Source organism: Rhinocladiella mackenziei (assembly GCF_000835555.1).
Source record: "Rhinocladiella mackenziei CBS 650.93 unplaced genomic scaffold supercont1.1, whole genome shotgun sequence".
NCBI lineage: Eukaryota > Fungi > Ascomycota > Eurotiomycetes > Chaetothyriales > Herpotrichiellaceae > Rhinocladiella > Rhinocladiella mackenziei.
In genome coordinates this window covers 712,102-727,186 of record NW_013550604.1, presented here as the reverse complement: position 1 = coordinate 727,186, position 15,085 = coordinate 712,102, and the positions used below count along the sequence as shown (strand labels likewise).

Below are 15,085 nucleotides of genomic sequence, written 5' to 3'. Positions count from 1 at the left end.
GGCCGAGACTTAAGCGAGGCTGCTTGCCTGGAACACTATTCAGGCTCATGAGAGATAGATAGCAGAACTGGATCATGCCGCCTCTCCAAAAGGACCACAACCCGAGTGGTTCCCCTCACTCAAGGATATGCTTGTCCGCCTTGGTTTCGCGCCAGAATGCATTCAGCAACCATTTTCAGCAAAGCGGGAACGGAAAGTCGTGTCTTGTATTCGATGCCGCAGCCACAAGGTCCGCTGCGACCGCAAAAGGCCATGCGGCCGCTGCTTCAACCTTGGGAAGGAAGCAGAGTGCATTTACCAGGTTGACCGAGACAACCCGGCTGATCGCCAACAAAGTTCCTCCATCCCACTCAATAAAATAGCTACCCAGTTCCTGGACGCCAGATGGGATCAGAAGACTCGTAACCAGTTCCACCGGTCAACGATGGTTTCTGCGGTACGGGGAACCAAACTTCCATCCAAGTGGTATCCATAATGACATTCCTCTCTAGGTCAAGCCCTTTTTTGATCCTGCGGCTTGTAGCACCAAACCACACGAGAAAATTTGCACTCATTCACTTCACTTACCAATCAACTATCCTTTTTGTGGATCATCGACACAAGGGCCTTCGCTTGAGACTTTGCTCTCCAAGCTCCCCAAACGAGCCATTCTCGAGTGTTTCGTCACCAGCTTCACTTGCACCGTCGAAAGGGCATTTCATAGTCTGGATACTACAACGTTCCAGCAGGGACTTGACCAGTATTGGAATGACAAGTCTCTGGTCGATGACGATTGGATGGCATATTTCCTTCTGGTGCTCGCCCTGGGTTGTCAAGCCCACAATTCAGCTGCAACTCCTGGTCTTGAAGCATATCAGTCTCTCCCATCTCTGTTGCTCCACGCCGCGGAGCTATGTCTCATGCGTACGCCATTCATGTTGAGACCCACAACGAACACCATTCGGGCTCTTTGCCTAATGGTAATTGCAAAACAAATCTATGCAATGTCCTGTCACGCTTCCGACACATGCTGGCCGCTCATGGGTTTGATTTACCGACTCGCAATTGCAATGGGTCTCAATAACCCTGTAGCAACGGGAAATCTGCCAAGCCATGATATCCGCTCAAGAGAGCGGCTGTGGAGAGTAATTGTGCTCCTGGAAATCAGGCAGTCTATTAACTGTGGCATGCCTTTACTCTTAACGAAAGACGACCTTCAGCCTCGTACAAGCCATAACCCTGTTCTGGACGTCGGAACCTCCGAGTGCTCGGCACAAGAGGCAGACGACCAGGTCTTCCTCCTTGAGGAAGTACTCTGCCAATCTTTCCCGACATTGCTTCGGGTCTTCGAACTCGCGGGAAGCACGAAAAACCATGTGGCATACGAGGAGATCGTCGAACTTGATGCCGACTTGAGACGATGCTTGAGGAGACCGGACATGACACTTGGCATTCTTCAGTCATCATCAATCCTTGAGCACCCGGGTAGCTTCGACGACCTGGAGGTCTCTATGCTTGATGTCCTCCTCCGCCGGGCACTCCTAGTCCTCCATTCACCCTACGCTCTGCAACCGCACTCGTCCATCGATCACCCTCTATCTTACATCTCCTCCCTCGAGAGCTCCCTCGCAATCTTGTCCCATCAACGAAATCTTTGCGAGGCAGGCACCAGTCAACGAGAGAACACTTGGTTTGCCGGTCTTTTCAGAGAAGAATTTTTCACCGCCGCCATGACTATATGCTCACTAATGGTCCACACTAACACAAACCTTGAGACATCGTCTGACTGCAAGTGTCAAATGGGTGCCAGACAAATCGTCCTTCAGGCGCTTCAGTCTTGCCGCGACTTGTGGAGCCGGGAGAAGCACGCTTCTGTTTGCAATGCCCACGCGTTCCAGATTCTTGATAAACTCATCGCACACTTGCAGGGTATAGGGCGAGGCAATTTGAGTGGACTTGGCTGTCCAGTCATGACACCAGAAGCGATTCCCAGAAGCAATGAGACATTATCTGCTGACCCTTAAGAGCGCAATACTTTCGCGCGGTTGTATGCTCATAGAGGTTGGTTAGCTGTAAGCCTAGGTTCGGGTCAATAAGGGAAGAAGTTGAATTGAGGTACAGATGTGGCGTAATTATTTAAAAAAAAGGCAATTGCGACTTCAGCAGTGTGTGGTGGATTTAACGGGAGGGCACACACAATATCGGAGTGGATGCGTTATTGGAGGGTTGTTGGCATTTATCTAGACTACAGTGAAAGAGAATCCCAATATCCATTCGCCTGATGGTGTTTGCTGGTTGTTTTGAATTCGCAACGGTGTACGTTGCATCGGTGGTCCTCTCAGTCTAGATTTCGCCTGATTTGAGTTTAACTTCTTCTGACGGGGCAGCTGTTGTCGTGGCGAGCATGGTTTCCTGGCCTGACGCTGAAAGGCTGCCCCGTGGTGTTGAATGAGTGGACGTGGCGGAAGAGATATTCAACGTGGCTTGTTGGAGTCTTTCCGAGGTAAGATAATGTCCTGCAAATAGCAAGATTCTATGATCGTCTGGTCGGCGCGATCATTTATACGTGCTTCCCTAGAGCAAAGGCCATTCCGAGCGGCCCGAGATCTCGGCGGAACGTATTTACTCGACAGACTTCTCAAAGCCTTGTCAGATGATGCACCATGAAGGGTTCGCGGAACCCCCAGCAGAGAATGAGTCACGTGTTCTACCCTGATCGGATCCAGTCCATGGACCACCTTTTTGGGGGGTGTGATTGTGAGGGTTCAGGGTCGAGAATTCAATCAATGTATTCCAGCTAACATCGAGATCTAGGTACGAGACGTAGCGCGAAGAGAGTCGAGAAAGCAAGAAGTGCAAAAGGGCCCCCTGAACACGTGATCCTTGGCATGTGGTCCCGTGACACCGGGGGCAGTATATGGCGCCGTGCCGCACCGCCCATCGGATCCAATCCGTGGACCATATGGACGAGTAACTGTATGGTGCCGGCCTCGATATCTAGACGGTGCTTAGATCGGATCCCATGATATACCACCGCCATCGGATCCAATCCGTGGACCATATAACCTATAAACACTAAGGGTTTCTATACAAACAAAGTTGACGACGAGGCTTTTGCGACTGCAAGACTATTTTCATGAAGGATGGAGTAGGTACCTACGTTTGTGTGGTGGAGCCGAGGAATCATAGGTACCATTACATAATAGCCGAATTTGGCGCGAGCTGAATTTGGTGCCGAGTTTGGCGCCCCGATCCATTCCCAAAACTGCCTTTTGCATTTGTCGCCGTATGCTGCGCAGCCTCACGCCAGCGCATGCTCGTCTACCTAAAACATTTGTCCTTCATGGTCTCAGACTGGTGTTCGTTTCAAAATGCCCTGTCTATTCAACGTCCACCATGAACACGTATTCGCGCGGATAATTCTAATCTGCGTAATCCTGCTTCTGTCTGACTCGCAAACGGTAATTCTACCTTACGACTCTTCTACTTACCTTCGATAACTTTATCAGCGATTGATTCGTCGACCCCGAGATACTTCTACCTAACCGGCAAATTGCGCAATGGATCCGCTGTCGATGACGGCTAGCATCTCTACCGTTCTACAGATCACCTCAGAGCTTATCGGCTATCTTAAAGACGCAGGGAATGCGACGAAAGAGCAGGATCAGGCGGCGGTCGAGGCTAGAAATCTTTGTACCTTGTTGACTTTTCTACGCTGCCGAGTGGAAGGAGCCCGCTTTGACGATCCATGGTTTACTCAAGTGCGGTCGCTGGGAATGGAAAATGGCCCGCTGGACCAGTTCAAAGCCTCTCTTGAGACAATAGTGGGCAAATTATCATCATCCAGGAAAAGGGAGCAGATCAAGTCAGCACTACTGTGGAAGCTCACCAAGCAGGATGTGGAAAGTATACTCAGTCGGATAGAGCGTCTCAAAACGCTCATCAATTGTGCCTTGACAAATGACCTAACGTACGTACAACAGTATGTGGGATTGGAAGTGCCTACTAATAATGAAAGGACGTTGTCGAAGGCAATCTACGACGACGTCGTCGCTATCAAGGAACAGAATAGTCAACTTCAGAGTCGCACGGTGGCGATTCATGACGACGTCATTATTGTAAAAGAACGAACGGAGCAAATACAGAGTCTTGCGGATGGTAAGTGAGATGATTACCCGTATGGATAGCAGAGCTAAAACATAGTGACCACAGAGGGGCAGCGAAATAGATTGTCACAATGGTTGAGACTACCAGATCCGTCTACCAATTACCACGCGGCGCTTCAGAAGCGTCATCCTAAGACTGGGCTATGGCTGCTCAATGGCCAAGACTTCCTTGATTGGAAAAGCTCGACATCTTCTTTAATGTGGCTCCACGGAAATGGTACGTCGCTGTCGCTGTATCCGATGAACAGAATTGACAGAATATCGCAGCGGGTTGTGGCAAGACCGTCCTCAGGTGAGCCCGACGAAAGTTGTTTAAGAGTATAGGGTTGGCTGACGGACCAGTGCTGCGACGCTGCAGTATATTCTGGAGGATCAGCAGCCTCGATCTGACCTAATGGTGAGCTATTTCTACTTCGATTTTAATGATATTGAGAAGCAGTCCTGGCAAAAGGCTATACGATCGTTGTTGTTCCAGCTTGCTCTCCAGGACAGTGGTATCATTCAGCATCTTGAAAACCTATGCCAAAAATGCGCCAACGGACAGCAGCAGCCCCCTGAAACCGACATGCATTCACTATTTAGAGAGGTAGTGGCTCGTCCCCGTCAGAAGTTTATTGTCTTTGACGCACTGGACGAATGTACAGACCGGGAAGAATTGTTGTCTTTCCTGGTCGAGTTGATGAGCTCGAAACCACGGGACATTCATATCTTAGCCACTAGTCGTCGGGAAAAAGACATTGAAGAAGAACTGACTCCGGTTGTCGACCATAACCTCAATATTCAAAGTGCCCTAGTGGATTCTGACATTCGTCTCTACATTCGCGATCGGATGGAGACAGACAAGAAACTAAAGAAATGGCCACCATCGGTGCAGGATGAAATCACCACTGCATTAATGGAGAAGGCCGGAGGCATGTACGGATGCTATCAGTTATGCTACACAAATTGTCCTAATGGTGAAATAGGTTTCGATGGGCGTATTGTCAACTTGAATCCATTCGTCAATGTGTCAAGTTAAGTGCCCTCAGAGAGGCGCTGTCATCCCTACCAGAGACCTTAGATGACACGTACAGACGAGTCTTACAAGGCCTCAAATCAACCGGCCAACTTCAAGACGCTATTAAGGTTCTGCGGTGGCTGTGTTTCTCCGATCGTCCTTTGAAATTGGCGGAAACGGTCGAAATTCTTGCAATCGAGACTGGAGATCAAGGTGGATTCTTCCCGGAGGAACGTCTGCCTGATCCAACAGACGTAATGGTTGTCTGTTCCAGCCTAATCAGTCTTACTACCAGAAAAGAGGAGGACGACAGCGATTCAGAAGATGATAGGATCCAGGTTCAACTTGCACACCTTTCTATCAAGGAGTTTCTCTTATCTGATCGATGTCCCTTTGGAGTGGATATTCGACCGAAAACCTGCCACTTCGCAATAGCAGAGGGTTGTCTGCATTATTTGCTGTACCTTAGTCAGAACGGACCCTGGACCGAAGCGGTCGTCAAGGAGTATCCGCTGGCTTTATATGCGGCGGAGCATTGGTGGCAGCATACACGAAACACTAGGGGTATGCTAAACGATACCTTGTTAGATCTCGTGTTATGCCTCTTGACGGATGAGGATACTGCTCTGCTTTCGTGGTTACGGCTTTACAATATTGATAGACGACGGCGAAAAATACAGGTGCGTCTGCGGTCTAATGAAATTGCCCAGTCTCTCTACTATGCTGCATATATAGGGGTACCGGAAATTGTCGAGAGAATCATAAAACGAACTGTCAATGTCAACGCTCAAGGAGGAGAGTATGGGAATGCACTGCAGGCCGCATCATTTCGTGGCCATGAGACGGTGGTGCAGATGCTGCTAGATGCCGGGGCGGATGTCAACGCTCAAGGAGGACGCTTTGGCAATGCGCTGCAGGCCGCATCAGCACGTGGCGATGAGAAGGTGGTGCAGATGCTGCTGGATGCCGGGGCGGATGTCAATGCTCAAGAAGGAGGCTATGGCAATGCGCTGCAGGTCGCATCAGCACGTGGCGATGAGACGGTGGTGAAGATGCTGCTGGATGCCGGGGCGGATGTCAATGCTCAAGGAGGACACTTTGGCAATGCGCTGCAGGCCGCATCAGCACGTGGCGATGAGAAGGTGGTGCAGATGCTGCTGGATGCCGGGGCGGATGTCAACACTCAAGGAGGATGCTATGGCAATGCGCTGCAGGTCGCATCAGCACGTGGTCATGAGACGGTGGTGCAGATACTGCTAGATGCCGGGGCGGATGTCAATGCTCAAGGAGGATGGCATGGCAATGCACTGCAGGCCGCATCATTAGAGGGCCATAAGACGGTGGTGAAGATGCTGACAGATGCTGGTGCCGTTAACTAAGGAAATTGAGATTTCCTTTGAGTTGCAACTTTTTAAAAAATTTGAGCTGCTGGTGGGGGCCCTAATGCTCGGCGTTAAGGTTACTGTGGGGGTACTGCTTCCTGCGAAATGGTTGGCTCTCGACGATCGATAACAGCAAGAGGCACGGACTAGAGTCCGTTTTTCGACGAGTTACCTTAGTCACATCCTGGGTCCACAATATTTTCCGCCGACAAGGGTTCGAGTACGACAATGTTCCTGGTTCTGCTTTCAACATACACGCTTAACCACAACCATGGCAACTTACGCAGTTTTCTGCAGGCTCTGCATTAGCCTTTGGCCTAACGCGACCTTTTCGCCCCCAATTATTGCGGTGATGACAGCCCACCGGCCCACGGCGACGGTGAGGCTGAGTTGCTGTCAATGTTTTACGACCGCACGAGAGCCTCAGAATTTGTCGCCAGGTGACAGTGTGGACGAAATGGCCTTTTAGCAACACTATTTAAGCATCTCATTACATACGCCTAGCCTTTCAGCCTTCCAAAGCTCCAAGCTGTCTGGAGGTCAAGATGGCCATGGACGCCGCGACAGCGGCTGCAGTTGCGGCTCTGATTGTCTCCATACTAGCTATGACCGTGGCTTTTGCCCAAGTCGTTCAACAATATCTCCTCACCGGCCAGTTGATCCGGATTTGTGACAGCGTCGTTTATGGCAAGATGCCCGGGCGGGGCAGACGGGTATGGGAATTCTCCCAGTTTCGCTTTCGAGTCGTCTATTCTATGCCTCAGATTAGTCTACGACCGAGTCTATGGATCGACAGCCTCCCCCATTCTTCGTCATTTTCAAAGGGCCACCTTCCCCTTCCTGACCTTCGTCACACGAGTCGCGGGACACAAGGTAATTTCCGTCAGGCGCTGAGTCGGCATTCGGGCCAACATCAGCAATCCGAGTACTCTGCAACTCCGGGAGAAGCTTCTTGGGTATCTTTCTGCCGAGTGGCGCAAAACGCTAGCGGGAATGATCTCTTCTGTGAGCTGATTGACTGTGATGCAGATCGATGTCCAGCCGATCTTCCAGTGGCACCCATGCAAGTCTCACTACGAGATATTGTTGTTGTCGCTATCATGGCTGGAATGAGGTGTACGGACGCGTCTTTTGAGAAGAAATCGCTCGCAATGGAAGGCGCAGCCGGGACGATCACGACTTCCTGGCATCCGCTATTGGGAGCAATCGTCCACTTTGCTCCACGGAATTTCGGTCCCCCTCTGCGGCCGGAATCGCGTATAGATGAGGTTTTGGGGCTGCGCATAGGCGATGGCAGCATTAGCTCGAAATGGATGGCACGCATGTGGGACGTTGCAGTGGTTGCTGGCCGCCAATACGATTTGCGCGACAGGAAATTCTATCAAGATTACGAGGGCCATAGCTGGATCACCCTGTCACGAAGCCGCACCATGGTCAAGGCATCAGCGCCAAAGTCCTTCCGGTCACCCTCACCAGTATTGAGCTTTCGATTGCGATCAGTTTCCCCTAACCAAAGATTTCGACGTCGGAGAAGCAGCGAAGCGTCTGTCAGGTCAAGATCACTCCAGGCCACTAGTTCTGGATTCGAAGATCCTGTCAACGCAAGGCCTATATTAACTCCTAATCAGACTAATGGTCGTCTAGATACAGATATACCTGTCCTTCGGAATGATGGAGACTGGTCATTTATATCTGATGCGGAGCCGTCTAAGTCAAAGTCGGATGTCCATCCCATCCAACCCCCTGCTGAGACTCTGACCGCAAAGCGAAGACCGCCTCTTCCACCAGGAAAGGCATGGTACAAGTATTTAGCCGCGTTCTTTAGCACCGTCTTCGATGCCTCTCCTGCAAAAAGCCATAGCAAGCCGTCTGTGGCTGACTTGGAAAGCAACAGCATGATGACCGCGTCAGGACCACCGGTCCCGCAGATACCAAGGGGGCCTGCACAGCGAACAGACGAAGATCGGGAACGAACAATAAAAAGCTCCTCAATGCTGCCATTACCACAACAGTTTAGGTCGCGGCCTCCGAGAAGTAATGATATGCCGAAATACTTCCGGAAAAAGCTAGATGGCAGGGCGTTGCAAGAGTACATTGAGGAGAAAAGGAAGCACGAGGAAACCTTTTCTTCTCTGCATGGAAGACTTCTGCTGACCTGGCCAGAGCAAGCAGAGGACGAATTTGAGATGAATGTTGACGCTCACGGGCTAGACGGCTGGCGCAAGTCTGTGCTACACTCGAAACGAGAACGGGTCATCTCATATGTCGAAAGGTGGCGGACAATTGTAAATAATAGACGGCAGGAGCGAGAAGAAAGAGATATGCAAGACGAATGGGAAATCGAGACATACTATTCGGCATCGCGGCCGTCAAGTGTTGCACCGAGTGAGAGTACAAGGAGATCTTCACCGGCCGCAGGTCGTTCTGTGTCTAGAGAAAGCCGGAACTTGGGTCGAAGGGGATTCGGCTTGCACGAGCACCAAGACCTACAATTAAGGGGTCGAGCGAGAACCCCAAGAGGTTTCGAGGGCTCACAACATCGATCACCAGTTTCAAGTGTTCGCAAAACTTCTGAAAAGGATAGCAGCCACAACAAGTCTGGTCCTGGCAACGCAGGTCGTGCCATAGCTTACGGTGATGGCGCCATCACCACACCGAGGTATCCGCACACGCCAGAGAAGGCCGATGAATCGTATGGGAACGATAAAATGTCGCCCGATCGACGGAAAGGAAAGCTTTTTGTTGAATCTATATTTGAAGACAGCAAAAATGAGACTCCGCCAACTCTACAAGCGGACACAAAAGACCGACAGCAGCCAAGGAGGGTCCGCATGTTTATTCCCGAACATCAGATTACCGATGCGACTGATTATGGCAGCGACAAGAGTTGGAGTAGTCGAGAAAGCTCCGTTGAAAGAGCAAGACCAGATGTTGAATCAATGACTCGAGGGGGGATGCGCGGACCTCAATTCAAGAAAGATGCTGATGAAATTATTTCGAATGAGCACGGGAACGCAGAGGGGGCGGTCCGTGAAAAAAGACCGCCAAGATCGGAACCGCCTAAAAGCATACTCAAACCACCTCGAGAGCGGTTTCCAGAAGACGAGAACCCAATAAGGGAAGGCGTGGCACCTCTGAGAGACAGGAACACGACCAAGGAAGGAATCCCACCTGAGGCACGATGGACCAAAATCAGCCGTGCGCTGGTTAACCCTGAGGCATTGGAAAGGGCGCACGAGAGATTTGAGGCACGTAGTGACTACGTGATAGTTTTGCGTGTCTTGACTAGAGACGAGATCGTAAGGCTCGCGGAAATCACCAAACTTATTAGAGGTAAGTTTCGTCAATGTCGAAAATGGCAGTTTTGTCTGGAGTGCAGTCAAATTAGCTCTCGCAACGACCTCCGTTCTATGGTGAATAGACTAACATATGAACAGATGCACGCCCGAACGACTCCGAGGAGGATGAGGATGAGGATGAAGAAGAAGATGACCAAAGCGTCTACGAGGCTGAGACTAGAAATGAAAGTGAGGCTTCGAGTGCGGACTGGTCTAACCGATCAATACTTGGTTCGGTGGAAAGCTCAAGAATGTCGGATTCTCCCGTTCGCATATCTGAAAGCGAGGACGGTCAAACCGAACCTTCTGTTAAATCTAGCCACAAGTCCCGGCAAGAGCAAAATGCTCATATGCTCTCGCAGGACTTAGGAGAGACGGCTCTGCCGTCAAATCCGTCCCTTTCGTTGGATGCTAATGGGCGAGTCTTTCCACCGCTACAGCCACTCCCGCGTCGGGCCTCGACCCGCTCCGACCTCTCAGCAGCAGAGAGTTCAGAAAGTGATGAAGACGATTGGAGAACCATTGGATCCCAAGGGACAGGCCGACGCTCCGGCGACCCACTGGCTGTGGTGGGTGTTACCGACTCAGTACCTGCCGCGGCGAATAAAACCCAGGATAGCTTGAAAAACGGCCACATGAATTGGTTCTGGATATGCCAGGCAGATGTTCTTCCCGGCTACTTTGCAACCCCGTGGCATAGTCATTTCTCGGAATCCGTGTGCTTTGGGGCGGTTGTCACTATGCTTGAGGCATTGGAGTACTTGACCGACGATTCGACACTGCGATATGTGGAGAAGCAGCCTTACTGCGAGGACTGGGTGTACCAAGGAAAGAGCAGCTACCCTAGCTACGCAATCAATGCTATGGGGGGTGTCATCGTTTCTGCAAAGTACAGTCGGGTGAAATTTGAGGTGTTTAAGACGAAGATTCCTCCAATCGAGCTGCTGCGCTCGTACGAATACCAAGTGAACCGATCCAGCTTGGGTGGCAACACACGAGCGGTTGTTGAACGACTGGGCGAACTGATGGGACTGGATTCGTGGCTGTCGTTTTGCGGACGACTGCCAGAGATTTACGACGGGAGAAATAACTTACTTCGAAGCATGCCGGCGCTGGTACAGAAAATCATGATTGATTTTGAATACGAATTCAGCCACTTGGAACGGACACGTACAGAAGGAGGGCTGCAGATCATCAAAGAAATGGCCGAGCTGATTTTGCGGATGTTAGAAAAGGAAATGATGTCGGAAGAGGAGCAGCTTTTCGCCATTGTGGCGGTGCTGAGGGCGGCGAAGATGGCGCTGTGCGTGGTGTATGGGCCAGACACAGTCAAATTGCGGGAGATACTTGTGAATGATGTACAGGTGCATCTTGTATAGATGGATGGAAGGATGCACAATTACACCGGTATCTAATAGTAGAGAAACAGGGAACGAAACTGCATGAAATGTTTCATGGCTTCTCAATCGATCGAAATCGCAACTACCAGGTTGCAGGGAAATTTCCCGCCGAATTTGGTTGTCTCCTTCATGTTCGGTTTTTTTTTTTTTTTTTTTTTTTTTTTGGCGAACCACCAACCAACGTATCGTCGTATCTACAGCTTCAGCAAACTTTCCACTCTCCTGCGTCTTCATCTAGTACCGCGTCCCTTCCTCGCCGCCATTTCTCTCTCACTGATCTGCCTTTGCTATAGCGATGATCGGCAGCCGGCCGGTCGACCTGTTCAGGCGCTGTACCAGGCTAACAAATCCCTCACTTCATTTTCCTCAAGCTTGCCCTCCTCTACCCCGCATCTACAGTCGAATTCCTCTCGTGGTAGTCCGCCCGAGTTCCACTTCGCCATCGAGCTCGAAGCTCCTAGTGTCCGACGAGCTGAGAGAGTTCCCCGTAGGGGAACCAGACTTTAGAGAAATTCGCCAGCTCCCCGGAACGGCATACTTTGACAAGACGGAATATATTTCTAGGCTTGAAGGAGGGTCAAGAGTCAAGCTCCTTTGCCGCCCTAGGTCACTACGCTGCGATACTTCCATGGATTCCAGTTTCGCGACCAATACGACAAGCTTTTCAAGGTGTGTGGTGACGTCCTTACTGCTAGATTTGTGACTTATACTTAATAGAGTCTCAACGTGGATGAAGCTGTCAACAATAGCACAATTCAACCTGGACGATATCTTCTTTTGGAATTTGACTTCTCCCAACCTATCCGTCCTCACGACCTTGACCAGTCTGCGCAGTTCATTGGGGAACACATAAACATGATGCTGTCGACATTCATAAGTGATTACACCATATATCTAGGCGAATCGTTTGCATCGCAGACGTCTACTTTCATGGAGAATAACCCGGTCGGAAATCTCGCACGCTTAGTTCTTGCCGTTGATAGAACGCTTCAAGACATTCATAAGAGGGGAGGAGGACCATCCCCTCTGGAATGTACAAGGGGTATATTTATTCTCAACCAACTACTGAATACATTCTAATGCATCTAGATCTATCTACTAGCGGACGAATACGATGCTTGCGCCAACGATTATATGGATCCGCACAATCCAAGGTTATGGTCCGATGCCGCACCCTTTCGTCTCTTGAAGGCATTCTGGGCTAGTGTCAAAACTAGCCAGAGGTGGAGTTACGGTATTAAAAAGGTATACATCACTGGCGTTACGCCTCTGCTTTTAAGCGACCTTGTCAGCGGTGCGAACAACCAAGAAAACGTCTCTTTCAATCCATTGTTTTCAACCGTTTGCGGATTAACTCGATCCGACGTACTAGGAGCACTAAGGGTTATCTGCAACAATGAGGAAGAGGTGCAAAAGCACCTGAGGGAATTGGAACACAACGCCAATGGCTATCATTTCTGCGATGAACAGAGTGTAGAGCCGGTGTTCAACACCCATACTGCTCTTTCATATCTTGAAGTGAGTAAAGAGAAGTGTCAGCTAACTCTAATACTAATTACCGAACATATAGGCAATTAGGGAGGGAAGAAGACCTAAAGGCGTGGAAGCTCCCAACTCGAAGGTCTCTGAGAGCTTCTTAGAGGCTTGTACAGGGGCACCTAGAGCTGTGAACGAGATACAATTAGCACTTCAAAAGGACGAAGGCGGCGCTTACCGAAAGATTTCATATGACACAGTTGCTCCGCAGCTTTAAACTATCCGAACTAGTAAGTTTTGTTCCATTGTCAGTCGGAGTGATTATGCCATAAGTGTGGTCTCTCACATCCTTGTCTACTTAGAACCTCCAGGCTGCTAGTGAAGACGACATGTCTGCATGGGAATCGCGCTCCTTGATCGACTTGGTTTATATCATTTCATGATCAATGCTGTACATACTCTTGCGAAAACTGGGAACCCAACGGACGTATTGGCTGGGTACTGTCACATGATGCGAGAGCGTGATATCGTCGGAGATGCATTTTTAAAGAAGGAGGAACACCATCGAGACAGTATTCGATGGGTATTCTACAAAACGACGTCATGCAGTCTACACAGGTTACGAAGGTAAGACCCCTATTCATATCCAATAAGAACGAATATGAAGCTGATTTGTGCAGATGAATAACAGTTCAGGTTTTGTCGATCTCCTCATTACAGACAATAAAAACCTCTACACCTTCATGGAGTTCAAGAATATCCAAATCCCCTACCTGGAGCTTAGCGGAGAAGGCAGCATTGAAAAAGCGAAAAGACTCGAGCCCATGAAGCTTAACGACATTCTTAAACTGAAATTTAAGGGCGACAAATACCGAACAGGGAGCATCAACAACTGGATTGATGGAAAAGGCCGTGGTCCGGTATCTAGAAGTGTCCGCAATCAGCTTCAGTCTTGGTAGCCCAGAATAGTGAAGTGTGTCGAATCGACGATGAGGTTGACCCTACTTCCACACCACTAGTATTAAGCTGAAACAGGAAAGGCCTTCGTCTTTTGATAGCAAATACTCTTTCCTCTCATATACAACCAATGGATCTCCCCCGTCCATTATCCTATAAGAGTTATTTTTCAAAACGTCGATTTCTTCTCCTCTACACCACTAAAACCCTTCCTTAAAAGTACCTAGTTCCGACAAGCCTAACTCGCTAAAGACCATCGACACACACGAGCCGATATTAATTCAATCCAGCTTAAAGAAGGATAATAGTTTTCGATCTAGAGCTCGTCTCCTTAGTCGGTAAGGTGTTACGTGTGTCACACCGGGTGACGTCACGTGGGTTGAGGTCAGGGACTATGAGTGTAAGGCTGTGGAGCAGAGATGCAGAGCGTATCGATGTATCTAATGGTAGGGGTGTGATAATGAACGAAGTTGACTACGTAGAGTATCGAGGGGTGAAGCCATAACTATATAGGCGAAGGCCACTACCCGGAAGGGTAATAATATGTGATATGTTGATATGTTGTTATGGCCCCCATATCATAGTCCAGCATATCAACATATCAAGTATTGCCTTTCCTGGAAGTCACGTGCCGCGCCGGCACACCTTCCTTCTTGTGTCCCTTCATGTCCTCCTACGAGGTCTGCAGCCCTCTGCGAGCACGCAGAGCGCTGGCTGCTGGCCAGTGGGACGATGGATTCGCACCTTCTCGCGGTGTCCGGTGTGAGTACCTGTCTCGATGGGGAAACCAAGACGAATCCAACAGCAGACGGGGACGTGCTGGCAGCTCAGGGGTTGCGCGTCCTGCACCACCACACGACGACAAGCACGACAGCACAATGAAGTCAAGAGAGTTCAAAAGAGGTGGAATGGATAACGCCACTGGGATACAATGTCAAGGGTTACACAGTGCAGTCCCCCCTCCAATAGTTCTATCTCAACGACCTCGACCATCATCTTCAGCATAAGCCCTCCAACTTCCTCGTGCAGTTGTCTGCACTATGGGGTAAGCCCCTCAACACGACGTTAAAGGACTGTCGTGGCCCAACAAATGCGCTGGATGGAAAGGTATCGTAAATATACTCCGGAATTGGGAGAGGATGGATGACGGATCGGTTGGTGCCGAGGGACTATTGAGAATAAATCGCGTACACATGCCCGACAACTGTATAGGGAATATGGTTAGGACTTTGACTGAGTTGAGGGTCAGTGCTAGCAATAGCTAGAATCTGCGAGTTAGCCTGCAGCCTGTCATGGCCAAATGGGCGTAAATGAATCTCTCACACACACACACACTGTCAGGGTGGGGACGTACGAGGGAACGAGAGTAGAGATCCGACAATGATATTAC

At 49.9% G+C, this 15,085-nt stretch overlaps 5 protein-coding genes across 5 annotated transcripts; all 5 read left to right on the top strand.

Moving 5' to 3' along the window:
* Positions 1-424: 424 nt before the first annotated feature.
* Z518_00257 (uncharacterized protein) lies at positions 425-2,003 on the top strand (the record flags this gene model as incomplete). The annotated part of the gene is made up of 2 exons (XM_013420860.1): positions 425-436; positions 492-2,003. 2 exons carry the CDS (start codon positions 425-427, stop codon positions 2,001-2,003), a joined length of 1,524 nt encoding a protein of 507 aa, XP_013276314.1.
* Positions 2,004-3,539: 1,536 nt separating this feature from the next.
* On the top strand, positions 3,540-6,521 carry Z518_00256 (uncharacterized protein; the record flags this gene model as incomplete). Its single annotated transcript, XM_013420859.1, has 6 exons — positions 3,540-3,949; positions 3,998-4,137; positions 4,192-4,362; positions 4,413-4,437; positions 4,488-5,060; positions 5,111-6,521. 6 exons carry the CDS (start codon positions 3,540-3,542, stop codon positions 6,519-6,521), a joined length of 2,730 nt encoding a protein of 909 aa, XP_013276313.1.
* A 548-nt stretch (positions 6,522-7,069) lies between these two features.
* On the top strand, positions 7,070-11,241 carry Z518_00255 (uncharacterized protein; the record flags this gene model as incomplete). Its single annotated transcript, XM_013420858.1, has 2 exons — positions 7,070-9,857; positions 9,962-11,241. 2 exons carry the CDS (start codon positions 7,070-7,072, stop codon positions 11,239-11,241), a joined length of 4,068 nt encoding a protein of 1,355 aa, XP_013276312.1.
* Positions 11,242-12,192: 951 nt separating this feature from the next.
* Z518_00254 (uncharacterized protein) lies at positions 12,193-13,015 on the top strand (the record flags this gene model as incomplete). Its single annotated transcript, XM_013420857.1, has 3 exons — positions 12,193-12,304; positions 12,365-12,780; positions 12,833-13,015. 3 exons carry the CDS (start codon positions 12,193-12,195, stop codon positions 13,013-13,015), a joined length of 711 nt encoding a protein of 236 aa, XP_013276311.1.
* Positions 13,016-13,341: 326 nt separating this feature from the next.
* Z518_00253 (uncharacterized protein) lies at positions 13,342-13,697 on the top strand (the record flags this gene model as incomplete). Its single annotated transcript, XM_013420856.1, has 2 exons — positions 13,342-13,365; positions 13,419-13,697. The coding sequence occupies 2 exons, from the start codon at positions 13,342-13,344 to the stop codon at positions 13,695-13,697; spliced, it is 303 nt and encodes a 100-aa protein (XP_013276310.1).
* Positions 13,698-15,085: the final 1,388 nt, after the last annotated feature.